This window comes from Trachurus japonicus, chromosome 22 (assembly GCF_045865225.1).
Source record: "Trachurus japonicus isolate A0001 chromosome 22, Traja_1.0".
In the NCBI taxonomy this organism is placed as follows: domain Eukaryota; kingdom Metazoa; phylum Chordata; class Actinopteri; order Carangiformes; family Carangidae; genus Trachurus; species Trachurus japonicus.
In genome coordinates, this window is record NC_140928.1 from 4,732,153 (window position 1) to 4,752,675 (window position 20,523).

General features: G+C 41.1%; 2 protein-coding genes across 36 annotated transcripts in view; one reads left to right on the plus strand and one right to left on the minus strand.

The window, feature by feature from the left end:
• The window catches only part of LOC146963273 (creatine kinase, testis isozyme-like), a 205,431-nt gene that overhangs the window by 63,461 nt on the left and 121,447 nt on the right, over positions 1-20,523 (plus strand). The window lies entirely within an intron of this gene.
• Positions 1-20,523, minus strand: part of mark3a (MAP/microtubule affinity-regulating kinase 3a) — a 73,403-nt gene that overhangs the window by 39,139 nt on the left and 13,741 nt on the right. For all 35 annotated transcript variants that reach the window (XM_085768057.1, XM_085768049.1, XM_085768051.1 and 32 more), the window contains exons 4-5: positions 7,843-7,891; positions 4,810-4,875 (exon numbers count right to left, since the gene is read on the minus strand). In XM_085768057.1, coding sequence (XP_085624183.1) covers positions 4,810-4,875; positions 7,843-7,891 — 115 coding nt within the window. The remainder of the gene's footprint in view (positions 1-4,809; positions 4,876-7,842; positions 7,892-20,523) is intronic.

Here is a 20,523-nt window from a genome sequence, read left to right on the forward strand (position 1 = left end):
GAAGGAAGGAAGGAAGGAAGGAAGGAAGGAAGGAAGGAAGGAAGGAAGGAAGGAAGGATGGAAGGAAGGAAGGAAGGACAAAAGGAAAGATGGGAGGAAAGAAGGAAGGGAAAAGGGAGGAAAGATAGAAGGAGGGAGGGAACAGATTGGGTCAATTGAGTCAAAAAGGATGGAAGAAGTAAGGACGAAGGGAAGGAAGGAAAAAAGGATTGTGGAAAGATTGGAAGGGAGGAAGGAAGGAAGGAAAGAAGGAAGGATGGAGGAAGGAAACAGATTGGGTCAATTTGACCCAGAAGGACGACAGGAGCGTTAAAATAAATAAATAAATAAATAAATAAATAAATAAATAAATAAATAAATAAAAGCAGGTAAAAATAACTTTTTCCCCCCCTAAAAAGCGCAGCTGGTCGTCGCCCATGTGGGTGGTTAGAGGCTGTTTCTTGGCCCCGCCCCCTCGGCCCCTCGGCCCCCCCACGCTGCTGCTGCTGCTGCTGCCGCTGCTGCTGCTGCTGCTGCCGCTGCTGCTGCTGCTGCTGCTTCGCTCTCGCAGCTCAAAACGTGACCACGCTCAGTCATGTGCTCATTGAGCTGCAGCGGCCGCCGTGTTTATAAAAAGAGGAACTCAAACATGAACTGGCAACAAAGACACAACGCTTCTCTCCCTCTCTCTCTCTTTCCACACTTCCTCTGGATGCTCCAAGCACTCCCACTCTTCTCCAGGCCGACCTGCAGAGGCGTTCGGCCACACTCACTCACTCGCAGAGAGTTTTTTTTTTTGCTGCACTTCAGAGTCTAGAAAAGCACGATTCACCAGCGACCGGCCGCTCTCTGACTCAGAGCCGACGAGGACGAGGAGAAAACGACCAGAGGACGGTTCTTAGGTGTTAGCTTCAGGTGTTAGTCGGACTTATTAAATATTAAAAATAAGGATGGTGTGGTGCGGGGGGAAAAATCAATACAGCACGGTATCGCAATAAGTTCTTTCTTTCTTTCTTTATTAGGATCCCCATTAACACCTGCAGCAGCATCGGCTATTCTTCCTGGGGTTCCTGGGGTTAATCTTGTTAGAAAGAGCAGATGTTAACAAAGTTTTTATTTGCAATATCGCAGCATATTTCAGTTAAACAGCTTTTTCCACTGATGTAGTTTTTTATTTTTAAATGTCATGTAATCAATTAATTCAGGCTTTAACTTGTTTTAAAAACCACGGGTCACAGGATTTGACTTTTCTTGGTTTTGCTGCTGTTCTCCTTTTGTTTTTATTGCTTTTTACCCGTAGAAGCTCCTTGTGTTACTTATTAATTCGTTTAATTTCATTTACCTTTACCATTTTGTTCATTTTTACAACCTTATGACTGTTTTTCCTGTTATTTATACCACAACTACTCACTAACTGAAAACGTCTTGTGTCTCAAACCTTTTTATTGTTGTTCCGCTGCATTGAAACAAAAAAGAAGCTCCTTATAATTTTGATATGAAAGCTTCTAAATAAAATAAATAAATTTCATCAATATGTATATTACCATTATTATTAATATTACTAGCATCATTAATCTCTCCGCCATGTTTAGAGATGATCAGGAGTCGGTGCTGAGCAATAAATTGTGTCATTGTGAAAAGAGAAACACATTACTATAATGCCATAAAAACATTAAGTAAAAAGTAAATCACACTGAATCAGGTGCAGAAAACACAGATGTAAAGTTTTTTTTCATCCTTTGTGTGTTAAAAAAAAAAAAAAAAGGGAGGGGAGTGAGGTTTCTCTGATCGCAGGTCAGCAGCTTCAGTGAACCCTCCGACCACCGGGGGCAGCACTGAGCTCCGTCACATCCGACGTCGTTTCCAAATTTCCTGACTCATTGCCATAGACTGTATGCTCATTGCGTAACAAATTTAAATTTAAAACCTCTGTAACTTTTGCTGCGTTCGTGTGGATTCATTTTGAATTCCAGGAAAAAAATCGATGGTAAACTGAGAGAAATATTAGATTTGCTTCATTAAGATGAAATCTAATTGGCCTGTGATCAAAGCTCCCGTCTCTCTGCTCTAATGTGATTTTGCTTCTTCACTTTATTTATTTATTTTTTTTCATTCCTTTTCCCCCAGTCGTCCAAATACGACCTTTACAGGAAATCAATGGCGGGATGTGGCTTTCAGGGTCTGAGTGTGTGACGCTGCATTTAATGAGACGCTCTCACCACTGAACAACTACACGACACCACACTGTAAATCAGCTGTTTCCTCCTTTATATGTAGTTTCCTTTTAACACTTTACACTGAAAAAAAAACAAAAACCTTGAGAGACTCAGTTCTGGCTCAGTCAACATGCTGCTGAAGTGGTTGTTATTACCCACAATGCAACTGGGTTCAGACAAAGATAGGGTGGGTTCGAAACCGCATACTTTCCTACCACTCATACTAACTCTGACGTCATTTTGAGTATTCGAATGTGTAGTATGCGAGTCAGAATGTGTAGTATGTGAGTTCGCCAGAATGTTGAGTATGCAGCAGTACACTCAAATTACCCATGATGCAACAGAGAAAAAAAGTTGGATGAGCCGACCTGTGGAGCCGCAACAATATGAATGTGAGTAAATTGTAAAGTATTTTTGCAACTTGGCGGCTTGAACGGTCAAATGCCGCTAACGGGACAAACGGCGGTTTCAAACTAGCTACGCTTCCTGTTTTCAAAGTAAAAGCACAAATTCGATCCTTATGGTTTTCTGTACGCTTCCTGTTTTCAAAGTAAAAGCACAAATACTATCCTCATGGTTTTCTCTGTATAATTAATGGCAACGGGTGTTTTATTTTGTGAAAATAACCGAAGTGCATTGCTCGCTACAGCTAGCTTACTTGAGTAGCGAATTCGTCCGAACAAAATTGTAAACAGCTGGTATTTAGACAAATTAACGACACACTGGGGATCTAAATGGCTACTTTACTTTCTCGCCCCAAAATGTTTGAAATGTCGATAAAGTAATACATTTACAGAGTTTAGAGCTAAATGTGAGTAAATCGTGAAGAAAAAAAAAAGTTGGATGAGCCGACCCGTGGAGCCGCAACAATATAAAATGTGAGTAAATTGTGAAGTATTTTAGCAACTTGACGGCTTGAACGGTCAAATACCGCTAACCGGACAAATGGCGGTTTCAAGCTAGTTACGCTTCCTGTTTTCAAAGTAAAAGCACAAATTCTATCCTTATGGTTTTCTGTATAATAAAAAGGGCAACATGTGTTTTATTTTGTGAAAATAACCGGAAGTGCGTTGCTCGCTACTGCTAGCTTGAGTAGCGCCGAATTTGTCCGAACAAAATTGTAAACAGCTGGTATTTAGACAAATTAACGACACACTGCTGATCTAAACGGCTACTTTTTCGCCCGAAAATGTTTGAAATGTCGATAAAGTGATATATTTATAGAGTTCAGAGCTAAAATGAAAAATGAAATCTCGGGTAACATCTCATGATGTTTTATTGTGCACTGTCCTCGTCTAAATAAATTTTGCAATGTTTGAATGAGGTGACAGAAGGATAAAGTGAATTAGTAGGTGGACCTACGATTTCCCGATGAAAGCAAAACAAAAGCGTTGCGTTTATTTTATTTTCTTGTGTTAATTTGCACAAAAACTCGGCTCTTGTCACTGAACTCAAAGTTTTTCCACTAAATCATTTATTTGGAGTTAAAATGGAGCAGTTCCTCCAGGATCATGTCTCTGTTTTTCTTTTTTTTCTTCTCACTCTCTCTCTCTCTCTTCAAATCAAATTATTAGTTCATTAATTAATTCATTAATTAGTTATTTTCAGGAAAGAAAATTCTAGGAAATAATTAGAAAGTTGTGAGGAGGACGAGAGACTCTGACAGTTCATCTGAATATCGGCTCCATCACTCAAGACGTCGTCGTCGTTGTTGCGTTCAGGTACCAGAGGAAAAGTCTGGAGACGGCTCTACTGCTCCACACGTCTATTAATTATTAACACGCACATTTATCACATTTTGTGTGTTAATAAATTATACCTGGGACACTGGGAGCAGCAGCCAGAGCTCATTTCTACTCAGCAGCAGCAGCAGCTTTTTTACAGTTTAAAGGGATAGATCAACATTTTGGCAAATTGGCCCATTGCCATAATCGCTATAGTCATAGCAGTAGGTTCGTTACCTTTAATTGTCAGTGCAAGCTATTTTTAAAACGGCGGAGCAGAGCGGCGAGCTGCTCAGAGCTACGCTACAGAGGCTCATGGGATTTCTTGGTTTCCCTCATCAAACACACAATCCAACAACTCCAAAACGCTCTGGTGGACAAGTTGTGACCTGCACATTCACCACGCTATGAGATAATAACAGAACGTTACCAGACAGAGTTGTTTTAGAGGGAAATACAGAGACTACTTGATGAAAAACTGTCCCTGAAGGCAACGTGCATCAGCGGTTTTGCATGAATTTCCCTCTAAAACAACTCTTTCTGGTAACGTTCTGTTATTATCTCATAGCGTGGTGAATGTGCAGGTCACAACTTGTCCACCAGAGCGTTGTGGAGTTGTTGGATTGTGTATTTGATGAGTTTGATGAGGGAAACCAAGAAATCCCATGAGCCTCCGTAGCGTAGCTCTGAGCAGCTCACGGCTCTGCTCCGCCGTTCTAAAAATAGCTTGCACCGACAAATAAAGGTAATGAACCTACTGCTATGACTATAGGGATTATGGCAATGGGCCAATTTGCCAAAATGTTGAACTATCCCTTTAAACCTGACCTAATTGTTTCATTGTTTGTACAGTGGATGTTTGTTTTTTTTATTTTTTATTTCAGTCTCACCTCCGCTGGCGTACTCCATCACTAGGTAGAGCGTCCTCTCTGTCTCAATCACTTCAAAAAGCTTCACTGAAACAGAAAGAGAAGAGGAAATTAATTATAAATTCAATCATCATGAGAGAGAATCAGAAACAAATTCATGGACACGAACGGCCAAAAAAAAAAAAAAAGTTTCCAAACACAGAGAGAGAGGAAGTGATGTCACGTGGATCAGACTCTCTGTGTGTGTGTGTGTGTGTGTGTCGTGACCATGTTAAGCAGCAAATCGAGCCGAGCCGAGCAGCCACTCAATATTTACTGTACTGTTTTTCTGCTGCAGCGCGTTCAGCTCCAAGATATAAAAGACTGTGTGATGTTGGGCTGAAGGGCTGCGACGCTAAATATAGACGAGGTGGGAAGAGAGCGAGCGAGCGAGAGAGAGAGAGAGAGAGAGACAGAGACAGAGCGAGAGAGAGGAAGAGAGAGAGGGAGAGTTTGGGCTGGTGAGCGTTTACTATCACCCTGGTGATTATAATCACCTTTCTGCAGAGGAAATCACGGAGCGCAGGGAAAAAAGGAAATTAAAAGTAATTAGTGGGGAATCCCGGCTCTGAAATCAAATGCACCACAGTAGGAAAGGAAGCAAGCGGGCAAGTGGGCGCTGATGTGGATGTCCTCAGTGTGTGTGTGTTTGTTTTATTCATCAGGTTAAAGGGATAGTTCACCCAAAATTGAAATTTCACTCATTGTCTACTCACCCTCATGTCGACTAAGGGCTGGGAGAAGTTTCAGTTAACTGTGGCTTCTCTGAGTTACAGGGGGTCTCCATGCAGCACTGCATGTCCATATGACGGTTGCAAATGGATACCAACTGTCTTCGTAACAAAAAGACACACCAAAAAACATCCAAATACCTCCATAGTGCTCGTCTGTAATGTCCCTTGAAGCCCCAACATGAGAAATTGTTCCGAAAAAAATTAAATGAACTGAGACACTGGGAGCTTCCGCTACAAACAAGCTTAAAATATAGACTTATTTTATTTTTATCGGAACAATTTCTCATGTTGGGGCTTCAATACAAGAGGGACATTACAGACGAGCACTATGGAGGTATTTAGATGTTTTTTGCTGTGTCTTTTTGGACTAAGAAAAGTGAGCTCCGTTCGCAACCGTCATATGGACATGCACTGCTACGCCGAGACCCCCTGTAACTCAGAGAAGGCACGGAGGACTCTGAAACTTCTCCCAGCCCTTAGTCCACATGAGGGTGAGTAGATAATGAGTGAAATTTGAATTTTGAGTGAAGGTTAAATATCTTGACTGATCTTTTGGTAACACTTTACTTGAAGGTATCGTCATAAGAGTGGCATGACACTGTCTTAAGAGCGACATGACACAGTCATGAATGTGTCATAAACATTATGTCAATGTCATAACGTTATCATTAAGTGTCATTCGGTTTTTGTAGGGTTAGGGTTAACCGAATGACACTTAATGACAATGTTATGACATTGACATAATGTTTATGACACGTTCATGACTGTGTCATGTCACTCTTATGACGATACCTTCAAGTAAAGTGTAACCGATCTTTTTCTTATAAATAAAACCATCTCTGCTGTTGTTTTGTGTTTCTATTCATAGCACAGAGAGAAGTCAGAGCAGCTCTGTGATCAGTTCACTGCAACATTTATTTTTATTTCGGTCTCGAGCTTTTGTCCTATTTTCTGTTTCCTGTCGAGGGACCACACATGTAAATTAGTTCTTTCTTCTTCTTTTTTTGCTACAATCTGTGTATTTTGTGCCGATTCATCCACTCAAATAAATAAGTGAAGGCGTTTTACTTTTGTTTCTATGAAAAACACATGATTTTGGCTCTTGGCATTATTTTCTTCAGATTTTTTTTATCCAAATTATCAGAAACTCTACCAACATGTGTCTCATGTTGTTTCTAATCTGTCTCTCAGCTGCTTGTTGCTGCTGTGGTTTGGTGTCGGTCAGTGTTTCAGAGGACAAACCTTTTCTTTTTTTTTTGTTTTTCTCTCCTCTTTCTCCAAAGTTTATCAATCAAACCGACTTCAGTTTCTTATCCAGAGACAAAGAAAAGAGAAAGAGAGAGAGAGAGAGGAGGGGCATAGAGAGAGTTACAGTGAGATAGAGAGAGAGAGAAATAGAAAGATAGATAGAGCATTAGAGAGATAGAGAGGGGGATAGAAAGAGAAAGAGAGATAGAAATAGAAAGAGAGATAGAGCATTAGAGAGATAGAGAGGGGGATAGAAAGAGAGAGAGAGAAAAAGAGAGATAGAAAGAAAAAGAGATTGAAGAAAGAGAGATCGAAAGTGAGATACAGATAGAAAGAGAGATAAAAAAGAGATACAGATAGAAAGAGAGATTGAGGAAAAAAAGAGAGGTAAAAAGAAAAGGAGATAGATAGATAGATAGATAGACAGATAGACAGATAGATAGATAGATAGATAGATAGATAGATAGATAGATAGATAGATAGATAGATAGATAGATAGATAGATAGATAGATAGATAGATAGATAGATAGATAGATAGATAGATAGATCCCAGCTCACAAATCATCTGACAAAACTTTATTGTCCATTTTTTTCTGTCACAGACATTTTAGAAAATGTCAGGAATGTTTCTGGCTCCGGCCTGAGAGACGCGACCTCGGCTCAACCGACCTCAAACTCTGGACGGCCGCCATTCATTTCATTTATTTAAACAGAAACTTCGACATTTGCCAGGATTGTTTGATTCTCAACAAACTCACTGTGACGACGACGTCTGTGTGAAACTATAAAACCAAATTTAAAGGAAAGAAAGAAAGAAAGAAAGCGGGAGCTGGCAGCGGTGATGGTGACGGTTCATGTGACCGTCGTCCAGAGCGAAAGAAACGTCAAAGGTCAGAAAACCCTGCATGTCAAATGTCTCAGAGAGAGAGGCCCGAGTTTTTTAAATGTAGATGAATCAGTGGATAATATATAAATAAAACGTACATGTGGTGGATGTTTATATAACACATTGATGTCTCAGATGTTACTCACCTATATTCGGATGATTCAAGATTTTCATTATTCTAACTTCTCTGAAGAGCTGCAAGAAAAGAAAAGAGAGAGAAGGAAGACATTAGAAATTCACCCTGTATATTTCTGCTTTAGTGAATAAAAAAACAACAAAACTGGACAAAGCAAGAAGATAAAAGTGATAAATTCACATTATTTAACCCAAAACTGGTGAAAACCCACAAACAAATAAACAAAAAGGAAGTTTTTGCGGTGAACGTGAGGAACTAAAGAAGGAAACAGGAGGGAAAGAGATCACAAACCAAAAAACTTCCTTTAACACATTAAATCTGCAGCAGATGCATCGAGTTAAGTTTTTAATTATCATGTGAATGAAATGAATCCACAAGAGGAAACTCATCTGCAAGTTTGATGATCAATTAATGTTTTTTAATTACTTTCATTCCACAGTGCTGCTGTTTTGTTTTCCCCATTTTTCGTCAAGATTGATTATTTTCTTTGATTTATTTGAATTTTATTATGTAATTTTGATTAAATATTGAATTGAAACGTGTCAGATTGTGCAAAAAACGCAGGTTTCCCTCCTGTCGTCAACATTAATCTCACTCAGACGCTTCATTACAGCAGCTCACGGGTTCACACACACACACACACACACACACACACACACACACACACACACACACACACACACACACACACAACACTTATCAGCTCATCATCATCACCACAGCAGGCTTGAGAGATGCTCGCACCACAACAACAACAACAACAACAACAACAACCTGCTCCTCCTCCTCAGTCTAGATACGGAGGTCGAGCGGAGCTTCATATGAGTTAAAGGTTTTCAATCTTATTCTGGAGCGTTTTTCACTAAATTGCTTGAAATCCTCTTCACACTCCGACTGCAACCAACTAACTAAATGCTTTTTCACAAAAATGAATAAAGTCAGTCGCCTGTGGGACGGAGAAGTCTGTAAAAACCAACGAACATCCACTCATGTTGAACGTCACGTTAAAAGTCAATTGGATCGTGATGTGTCAAACCAACCAGGGTTCACACTCTTTTCTTAAAATCTTTTTCCAGGACATTTTTCAGCTGCTACTGTTCCGAGTATTTGCTTCGTGTCTCGTAATGTTACATTATTATTTCATAGCGTGGTGAATGTGCAGGTCACAACTTGTCCACCAGAGCGTTTTGGAGTTGTTGGATTGTGTATTTGATGAGTTTGATGAGGGAAACCAAGAAATCCCATGAGCCTCTTTAGTGTAGCTCTGAGCAGCTCACGGCTCTGCTCCGCCGATCTAAAAACAACATGCACCGATAACGGATCCGGAAATCACCAAATTCACCAAAGTAAAAGTGTTCACCAACATAAAACTTGTAAAATAGACATTAACTTGTAATACAATAAAAGAAAAAGGTTAACTAAATGGCTCAGGGACTTTCTTGTAAATTATATTCCTTAAATTAAAAAAGTTTCACCGCATTTTATTAGCTTGGTGCTTTTATTTTGACGGAAAGGCCTATCGTCTCTCTCGCCCTGGATCCGGTTGCTTATACCAAAACAGCAACAGAACAACGGCCCCAGACTAAAAGGTAATGAACCTACTGCTATGACTATAGGGATTATGGTTTGCAAAAAAATGTTGACCTATCCCTTTACGTTAAACATCACATCTCCATCTCTTCACCTCCACTAATGACCAGACACCGAGCCTCCTCCTCCTCCTCTTCCTCTTCCAGACTGACCAAGTGAGCAGATTTGTAACAGCCAAAAATGCTTTTTAGTCTTTAACGCTGCTGTACGAGGCATCAAGAGATCTGAGTGCTATTTATTATTGACTACACCTCTCTTTCTCTCTCTCTCTCCTCCCATCCATAAAAATGTAAAAAGGCATCAATACTTCATGAGTTCAGTTTGCTGCTGCTGCTGCTGCTTCGCTTCATACCCACCAACACATCGCAGGACACTGACACACAAACAGAACAAAAAAACACATGTTTCCACTTTTTAGCCCAAGAGACAATTAATAACGACAGAAATCCAAAGACAAAGATGTAAAATTACACTTTAAACAGCCATAGATAGGGAAACTGGACTAAAATTGACCTATTTTTTTAGACATTTTAGAGCTAAAATCTTTTCTGAGACGATAAATCTTTGTTTATTTGTGCATTTTCCACATTTATCTACTAACTAACTGCAATTAGGTTGTGTGACTGGATAAAATGTATGACAGCGAAGACGTCAGAGCTGAAAAGTCTGGTCTTCATAAAGATCTTTTCTATATTATATACATCATTAAGGCATGTATCGATCTTTTTTGGTCAATAAAATCACACAAACATTGGCAGGTCCCGTCCTAAAGAGTCCAAATGACGTCAGCTGCTTTAAGATTGATGATATGAAAGAAGAATATTGATTATAATATATATTCTTAAGGCTGTAATCAGCTCATTTTTGGCATTTTTACAAGAAGATTCATTATTTTTGTTGAATGAGTCACTGGAGTGAAGAACGTTGTTTTATTATGTGATGGATCGTTAAATCAAATGTCTTGTTGAGAAGATAAATCGTTGGTTATTAATCTCTCAGACAGATTTCAAACCTGCGGAGCCTCAAACCCACTGGTCCACAGAGCCGCCCAGATATATAAAAACATGATTCCTGACATAACGGAGACAATAACTCGACTGTCGTTTGTGAGATTAACTTCTCAGATCAAAAACCTGAACAAGACGAAACAAATAACGATGGAAAAATAGAAGATAATTGTATAAAACTACACTTTTTTAAACCAGAGCCACCAAAATCACACCTGGATCCAGTTATTAACTGTAAAAATGATGATTTTGACAATTATATTTACTAAAAAGTGACAACAAATCAGTTTATTTGTGTTTTTCTCAACATTTTCCACTGTTGTTTCTGAATAATATCTTAAATAGGGTTTTTGGGACTTGATCATTCAGTCTTAAAAATGACAAACATGGCAAAAATTGTTCCCCATAAATAACATTTCCCACAATAATATAACATGATGAGTTTTGTGTAAATAAATTGTCTGTCGACTTTTTGGATGCCCAGAAATAAACAGTGAAGGTTCATGCTGCAGTATTTAAGATATAAGAGCTACTTTCGGCTAATGAGGATGTTTTTATTTATTTATGTATTTTAGACACATTTGACCGGAAAGAAATTAAGAAAATGTGTTTTTCTTCTACTTCAGAAACAAACAGAAAATTCAGTGGACGCCGTTTCTCTGTGTGTTTGTGCAGAAATCGACTTAAACACCAGACTGAGCAGTGAAGATGAGTATCAGCTGAAATCACATGTTTCTATATAATGGCAGTGTGTGTGTGTGTGTGTGTGTGTGTGTGTGTGTGTGTGTGTGTGTGTGTGTGTGTGTGTGTGTGTGTGTGTTAGTGTGTTTGTGTGAGGCTGAGATAATAAATCTCACCTCTCTCCACTTTCAGAGACAAGCGAAGGGTTAATTATGAGGCCTTCAGGACAGAGTCGACCGGGTTTGGAGGCCATGTTGGCGAGCAAAGCCTGGTCGAGTCTGGCTGCTGATGAAGAGGAGGAGGAGGAGGAGGGTGAGCCTGAGGTCTCGTCCCTGTCATCACACTCTGACCGTCATTATACTAACACTCCTGAGCTCCAGAGGAAATCGCATCATTGCAGTTTCATTAACGGTTTTGAATGCTGTTTTCTTTCAGATGTGTGCAACAAAACAGCAAATGATGTATGCAACCTACTGTCTTAAAGGTAAATAACAAATTTAAACAAATGTAAGTTGAAACTTTTTTTATTTTAAAAAGTCGCAGTACACTGACTTAACATGGCAATATTTCACAATAAAAGCCCAAATAAGAAACTAATGGGAGTCTCAGGGCGGCCTGAGGCTGGTTGGGTAAAACTCAGAGCGGGAGAAAGCCCCAAAATAAAAAGCATTTTTAAAACCAAACATTATTAGAAAGCGTCTACGCTTAATAACAACAACAACAACAAGAGCAGTTAAAGAAAAACTGCTGCACAACGGTTGCAGGGAGTGAAGGGCCTGGCCTCGATTGTAGACGGTCACATGGTTTTCCGTAACGTTTTTAATTCAATCAACACGTTCTTTGTTACAAATCACTATAATATAATAATCATGGTGTTCCCTGTGTCCAGTCTATTCTGTCATCTCGTTTTGCTGCTGTCACGGCAACTTGTAATGGAAGCAGGTTTTCAGGATCTCAGGATATTCTGCTTTAATCAAGAACCAAGATTTTAAGTTTTCTGCGAAGTGATGAAGTGGTGGAGAGTCGGTCGCCACATTTATTACACACACACACAATGAACCCGCAATTTAAACAGGACTCTTGGTTTTTTTCTTTTTGTTGACAGTCGTTGGGTTGTCTGTCATCTAATTATCGGCCTGTCAATTGCGCCACGCTGGAAAGAGGCAAAGACGGAAGTGGTAAAAATTTCCAAAATAAAACAACCGGAAGTATAAATCAGACAAAACAAACAATTATATTTTTTCATTCTCTCTCTGTGACCCGGCCCGGTGGTTGAGAGGACGTTCCTGTTAAGTTCCTGCCTCCTAAATGTCTTTTTTTTTAAAACCAGGAACTTCCTCAGTGGAAACTTGTTCAGTTTCTTTCTTTCTTTCTCTCTCTCTTTCTGTGCTGCCCTACATAGCCGCCAGGAGCCGAGGGGATGGGAATACTTTGTCAGGTATGTCCTGCCGTAAACAGAATTAGTGGGATAAACACCAGAGAGAGAGGAGAGGGAGAGAGAGGCGGCGATGATTCACCACATAACGCGGCCGTTAGGACGTCGACCTGCTGCTGCTGATCCTCTCATACCACCGCCATGATGCATGATGTCTTGTGATCAATACACGGCACCTTGAAGCCAATCGACACACACACAGTTGGAGGATGAAGTCACACAAACACACACACAGTTGGGTTTTGTGGAAACTCCTTCCCTGACTCAATTACAAAGTGATGTGAGGCCTGTAAACTAAAATCCCGTCAGTCGAGAGACTTTGAGGTGAGTCACAGACCCGATCGCAGCTCCCCCACATCGCTGTTTGTCGCAGTATTAATCTTTTCATGTCACATAAGAACTTGAGATTACCCATGACTTCCAGCAAATGTGGGTTAATCAGCTCTAATTTAAAGCAGAAGTAAGTGGTCCGGTCGTTTTCGCTAATGCTGCGTTCCAGGCAGGCTTTTGAAATCGTAAATTACAGCTTCAAGTCACAACTTACGACTTTGTAGCGTTTCAGGCAACCCACTCGTGTTTTTCCGACCTGTTTTACCGGTGAAAGTCACTATAACGGCCACTCATAATGGGTCGTTCAGACCAAAAGCGTCAAAAGCGTCAAAAGACACTCTTGACGCTTTTCCGCGACGCTGGTGGTCTGAACACCCTGGCGTTTTGACGCGCGTCAAAGAAGTTGACGTCGGTTGTGGTTGGTCATCCATTTAAAGGGGCCGCGACATCTACACTCTGATTGGTTGCCACTGCTCCGCATCATCGCTCATTAGCATAAAGTTCAGGAGATTTCAACTTTCTCCTGACGCTCTCGCCGCCAAAACGCGACGCCAACGCCTTTGACGCTCTTCAACGCTCCTCGACGCTGGTTCTCATTGAAAATGAATGACTTCCGGCCACCGCGACGCTCTCGGTCTGAACGTACAGTAACTTCCGACCGGTGAACTCGTACCAGATCGAACTGGTACCATGTCACGGTCGGAAAAATACGAGTTTCCTTGAACGCACCATAACAGTCCTCGTCCCTACGTCACCACATTCACGGCGTTCCTTGGCTGCACACACAGCCCTGCATGGCGTTCTCTCTCCTCATTGGATAAAAACTGTAGGATACGATAAATGTTTTCTCTTCGGCTCAGAGCAGAGCAGAGTGACTGACAGACTCGTGTTTCAGTCCAAACACTATGTAAGTGATTGCTGTCGGAAGATATAACTATTTAAGACTTATATTAACACAAATATATCACTTACTTCTGCTTTAATTTAAATCTATATTTTTTTATCTTTACCTTTTGTGTATTTATGTGTACAAGAATATATGAATGTGACAATGTATGTATGTACTGTATATAATATGGTCTCAGCCAGGGTTTTTCCTGGCCAAAATTTCGGCTGAGGTGGCAGCGGGGGGGGGGGGGGGGGGGGGGGGGGGGTGACAATGCTGCGTGACAATGCTTATACCAGGGGTGCTCATTACGTCGATCGCGATCGAGACAGTGTGGGTCATCGCGTGATGAAAAACAACAAAAAAAAGTATATTTAAAAAAACACAGTTGTCTGGACAGCAGGCATTTTTCTCATAACCGACCTCAAAAGCGAGGGCAAGTCCGCCGAAGCATCATTCCGGGTGAATCAGCTCTCCGCCCGTTGTCTTTGTTGTTACTTTGTTGCCGCTCCACAAAGCGCATGGCTACTTAATTATGCACGTGCTGACCATATATGGTTGTGCATGGTTCTGCACCATTCTTGGGTCCGGTGTGATTTATCAATGGAATATTGCGGAGAGTTGTGCGTACGCACAGCTCGATCAGTGTTTCCCACTAACATAAAAAAATTAAGTATCCAAAAAAAATTTTTTTTTTTTTTCCTTACGTGTGTCTACGTGCAGTGAGCCCGCACACGAGAGAGGCGGCAGGTTGAGAGGCTGAGTGGCGGAGATGAGAGCTGGTGAAACGCTAGCATGATTATTAAAAATTTGGGACCGGCAGTAAATTGGGAGTCGGCTTTTACGGGTACCCGAAGTCCTGTCACCAAGCTGCAAAGGACACCACCGCGTCTCCTTCTCTCTCTCTTCACGCTCTGCGCCGGTGAGGTGCGTTGGTTCACGCTCAGCACAACGTCTGAACGGAGCGGAGCCCCGATGAGCCCCGCCCCGCGGGCACAAAACCCTGGTCTCAGCATATGGGGAATAAGGGCTTGACAGGATGAAAGAGTTTCTAGTAGAGATGCAACAATTAATCGATTAATCGAACAATAATCAATTATAAAATTAATCATCAACTATTTTGATAATCTAATAAGCGATTTTTTTAAAGAAGAAAAGTCCAAATTCTCTGATTTCAGCTTCTTACACGTGAATATTTCTGGTTTCTTTGTTCCTTTGCGATGATAAACTGAGTCTCTCTTTGGTTTGTGGACAAAACAAGACATTTGAGGACGACGTCTTGTGGTTTGGGAAACACTGATTGACATTTTTCAACATTTAACATTTTATTGACCAAACTACTAATCAATTAATCGACAAATTTATCGATAATGATTTTTAAATTATTTTCTACCTCCTGTGTATTTTTTTATTTTATGTATTTTGTATTTATACCTCATATGTATTTTTTTTAGATGTGTCTTTAGCTCAATTTATATTGTAGATAAGTCTGTAATTCTTTAGATAGATCTGTTTTTTTTTAATTTTCTGTTGTTACAACGAATGGATGCTTGAATGCACAGCTGCTGTAACAATTGCAATTTCCTGTGAAAGATTATTAAAGTATCTATCCATCTATCTATCTATCTATCTATCTATCTATCTATCTATCTATCTATCTGAACAGATGTAGGCTTTTATGTTAAAAAAAACCCAAAAACAATGAAAAAAAACTCGGTTCTCTCGGCTCAGGGAGCAGAGTTCGTCCCGGGCTCCGACCGTCTGAGCCGACGTCAGTGTTTAGATTTAATCAAGACTTCCAAGTGCCACACTCCCTGCGTGACCTTTGACCTCTGGACCTGAACAACAACAACGACCACAACAACAACAACAAGCCCCCGGAGCGTCGAGCTGCTGAATCAGGACAGAGAGAGAGAGAGAGAGGCAGCAGCAGCAGCAGCAGCAGCCGCTCGCCAGGAGCCAGTGACAGATGTGAACGTCGACTCAGCTCCTCCGAACTATTAAGAACAGAGGCTGAAAATAAACATTTAGGCTTCGGAGACGATATCCCCCGCTATCAGCCGCTCGCCAACTCCTGCTCTTACATAAGAGGTCAGGACGCAGCGGTGCCGGCTCTGATGCAGGTTGGACGAGCTGCTGCTGCAGAGCGGAGAGGAAAAAATAAATAAATAAATAAATAAACTAAACATGAGACCCGACTTCTTTTTTAAAGCTCATCTGAACCTGAACGCAGCATCTGATGCACAAAACCCCGGAGGAGCTGCACGGCGACCGAGTAGAAATGTGGGGTTTTTTTGTATTCCTCATTCATTTATCGTCTAAAAACCTCATGAAAAGACCAGAACTCTCAATAATTGTGGATAAAAACATCTTTAAAAAACCAGCAAAAGCTTCAGTCTTCATATGAAACAGCTGGGATTCATAGTTTTTTAGTAAAATGTGCATTTGTTGGGAACTAATTTCAGCGAATTAATACACATTTGGTGCATTTTCTGGTTAATCGCTCCAAACTGTGGCTCACTGAGGCATTTTTTAATAGTTTTAATAGTTTTTTAGGGGATTAGGAGGTTAAGAGAAATCATGACCGGCTGATTAAAGACGCTTATTCTCTCACTGGAGCTTTGTTCTGTTGAAGCTCAACTCCTTTCTAAAGATTTCTGCCCTTATGTTGGTTTTCTGGAAACACGAGAGCCCGGAAATTATTATTTTAACCACCTTGCATTTGTTCTTTTCACATAATTATTTATTATTTCCCACCTATAACTGATATCATATGGTTACGTTCTGTCTGTTATGGTTCATGTGGGTCGATCTGATCGCTGTCTGGTCGAGTCGGGTCACATCAGCTCTATGATGCACGGTGGAGTCTGGTGGATCAAAATGTTCGATCGCCTTCGTTTCATTTGTATAAAAACCAAAGTGAGTCAACAATCTTTATGTGTCTTTACCAGGGCTGAAACCAAACAGTCGACTAAGAAGTCATTAGTCAACCTACAATTTCATTGGTTGATCACCTTTGTGTCTGAAGAAGGGTTGGACCAGAAACACCACACGAGGTGATAATGAAGTGCGGACTAACCTATTCTATGTATTGTGTGTCTGGCACTCAGCTTTTAGATGTTGTAGATGTGCGTGTAGTTCCTGTGGTTTGTCAAAATTAAGTCAAAATCTATATGACTGAACTGTGCATGAAAGGCAAGAGGGCTTTTATTTTGAAGGGCCAGATACTGGAAGTAGTGACACTCACTCAGTTGACAGTTGGTCTCCTTTTTCTGACGCATTCAGAATTAAAATCTGAAATTGATCGTTTTAAAGGTGTTCAGAAATGGCCGTTTGTCCTGTTTGTCGTGCCTCCTTCTACGTGTTGTCACGAGTTGCCGCACGAGTTTACCCGAGTAAGGAAAACAAATTTGATTGGTCGTTATCGAGCGGGCGGGATAGTCATTGTTTGGGGCGGGACTGAGCTGGGTGTGTGTGTGTCTCAGACGCTTGATTGACGGATGATGGATCCAATATCACTGGCTGATGAACCATGACCAACGTGGCGCATAATCCGTGCGCCTGCATTATCCAATGCGGAAAAAAACTACCACACTTTTATCCCGGATTTAATCAAAAATAGAATTTTGCACAAAGTTTGGCCTACATCGTCTGATAGATGAGTTATTACCAAGGGGGCAGTTGTCGGTCTGAGAAGTGAGAAGTAAACAATAATATCCTATTTTAAAGGCCTATTATTACATCTTTATATCTCATTATCTGCAACAATTAGTCGACTAATGGCCCTAAATGACGATTAGTGTTCGTCTTGACATCTCTTTCATCCAGGAGCGGTGACTTCTTAGAGTCGTGTCGTCATGAGACGGAGCTGGACAAACTGTTTATATGTTTCCAGGTTAAGCTCAGCTGATTGGCTAATGGCTTTACCTACATGTTCACCATGTTCACATGTTCACACAAGCGGTGTTGATTTTCCTCATGTAACTCTCTACATTTAAACTATTCCTTCAACATGAGCGAATGAAATTGGCTGAAACGTTTGTTTATCTTGCTAGTTTTGATTGTAACGTGAAGAATCAATCCTGTTGTTTGGAGACAGTGGAGAAATAATTGCCATTGCACAAATTTCAAGTCTGTCAAGTGAAATCATCGTGTTTTGTATCGACTTGTATTTCCACGTTAATCACAAATCAGTAAAGACGAGGTGTTCCTTCCTGGACTTAACAAAAACACAAGGTGAGTCTGAATGTTTTTTTGTGAAACTGGTTTTGTAGACAATTTGAAATATGCAATAAATAATCAAAATGGTAGGAAGGAAAAAAAAAAAAAAAAAAGAGCGACCCCTTTGTATATGAGAACATCACAAGTCTAATCCGTGTCAGGATTTCCTTCAACTCTGAATCCTCGAACTCACGACCCAGGAAACAAGAGAGGGGGAAAAAAAAAAAAAAAGCAGAGAAAGTTGGACTATAAATAGAAACAGCGTGACAGCAACGAGGAACATTTAACGCGTCAATCACAAAAAAAAAAGTACAAAAGACGTAATAAATGTAGTTTCTTTTTTCTTTTTTGTTCCCTTTAGCGTGCTCCAGTTCCTAAAATAAACATCAAGAGAAATCTTCATATTCCTGGCGGAGCAGCAGGAAAAATAAAAAACCTTCTTCTTCTTCTTTTCCTTGACTGTGACAAACCAGGAACCTAAAAACAACAAGGGCCACGGCCGCCGCCGCCGCCGCCGCCAATGACAACGACAGCGACAAAAGCCTCACGCTTTGTGCCTCCGTGAACAGCAGCGGTGCTGTCATGACTCAGTGTTTTTCTGTCAGTGTAGTGTCACAGCCAAACGCCACCGGGCCGCGGCCTCCCGGATACAAAAGCCAGAATCAATGGAGCTTTGGAAAAACTGATGGAAAACCACTCGCCGGCCGACCGCCGACCGCCGAGAGGGACGAGGGAGGAGGGGGGAGGGGGGGAGAGCCAGAACATTGACAACCAGCATCATCATCATCATCATCATCGTCACGACTACCACCAGCCGCCGCCGCCAGACCCCCCCCCCCCCCCTCCTCCTCCTCCTCCTCCTCTTCCTCCCTTCTTGTCTGATGAGCCCAAAAAAAAGTAAATAAATAAAAAAGCCTCGGGAGCCGCAGCAGCTGAGTCGATATCGCTCCGACTTCCCCGAAATGACTTCCAGGCTGAGAGACGGAGCCAACATGTACAGCAGCAGCAGCAGCAGAGATCAAAACAACCAAACACACACAGAGACACACAGAGAGACACACACACAGACGGGAACACATCTCCTCTTGCTAATGAGTGAACACATGAAAAGAAAAGGGAGAGAGACAAAGCTACGGGGCAGCTCTCACTCTCACTCTCTTTCTCTCAACTCGCTGACTTGAAAACTGTAAAGTGAAACTCGCCGCTCGCTGGGCAGCGAACGCAGCGTTCACACTCCCAGCCTCTGAACATTTGCATTTTAAAAGCACAAAAAAAAAACTGCTGCTTCCTGATTTGATTTAACAAGGAAAAACAAAACACAACAAAACCGTCACTCCCAGTTGCACAACGACCAAAAACCTTCACAGGGAAACAATCTAGACTTTCTTAAACTCTCAAGTTTGCCCTAATTTTCTCTCCTTTAAAGGACGATTCCAGGCAAATTCAACCTGGGGCTCTAGTTTCTAATATTTTAGGTCTAAAAGAATGAACATGCAGATTTTCTTTTTAATGTCTCCTGTTCTGCAGTAGTTGTGTCCTCACATCGCCACAGCAGCGTTTAATGAGAGCGGACAGATCTTAGGCTGTTTACATCCCACAAAACAGCTGAAATACAAAGTGTCAGTGTGCTTAGAGGTCGTCTGAAGCTCCCGTTTGTTTTATCAACAGAGGAACATCGACTCGGAGGCTCAACGTTTTCATAGCAGTGAGAGTAAATCTGGTTTATTCGGAGGATAAAGACAAACATTTGTTGATATGTTTGTCTTGTGAAGTCTCATGCAGAGTCAAGTTGACGCGCGACCCGGCGTTATGTTTAGTTTAGTTTAAGTTTTATTTATTATTTGCACCGTAAAAATCAAGGACAATTACAAAAACAGAAATTAAACAAGAGTAGTAAGTGCAGGAGAGGTTAAAATAGATACAAAAGCAATTCAACAACAAAAAGAAAGCAATGCAAGTGCCTTATTATAATAAATGCATGTTTTTATCGCAAATAACACCCAACGTTAAAGGGATAGTTCAACATCTTGGCAAATTGGCCCATTGCCATAATCCCTCTAGTCTTAGCAGTAGGTTCGTTACCTTTAATTGCCGGTGCAAGCTATTTTTAGAACGGCGGAGCAGAGCCGTGAGCTGCTCAGAGCTACGCTACGGAGGCTCATGGGATTTCTTGGTTTCCCTCATCAAACTCATCAAATACACAATCCAACAACTCCAAAACGCTCTGGTGGACAAGCTGTGACCTGCACTTCACCACGCTATGAGATAATGTTGTTTTAGAGGTAAATACAAAGACTGCTTGATGGAAAAGTGTCCTTGAAGGCAACGCGCATCAGCTGTTTTGCATGAAATTACCTCTAAAACAGCTCAACTTGCCAAAATGTTGAACTATTCCTTTAATCTTTATGCTACGAAAACGTTGTGGCTCCGAGTCGATGTTCCTTTGAGCTTCAGACGACTTGGAAACTCACTGAGACTTTGTGTTACAGCTCCGTTTACAAACATGTCATCTTTCTTGAAGTGAACAAACCCCTCGGTGTG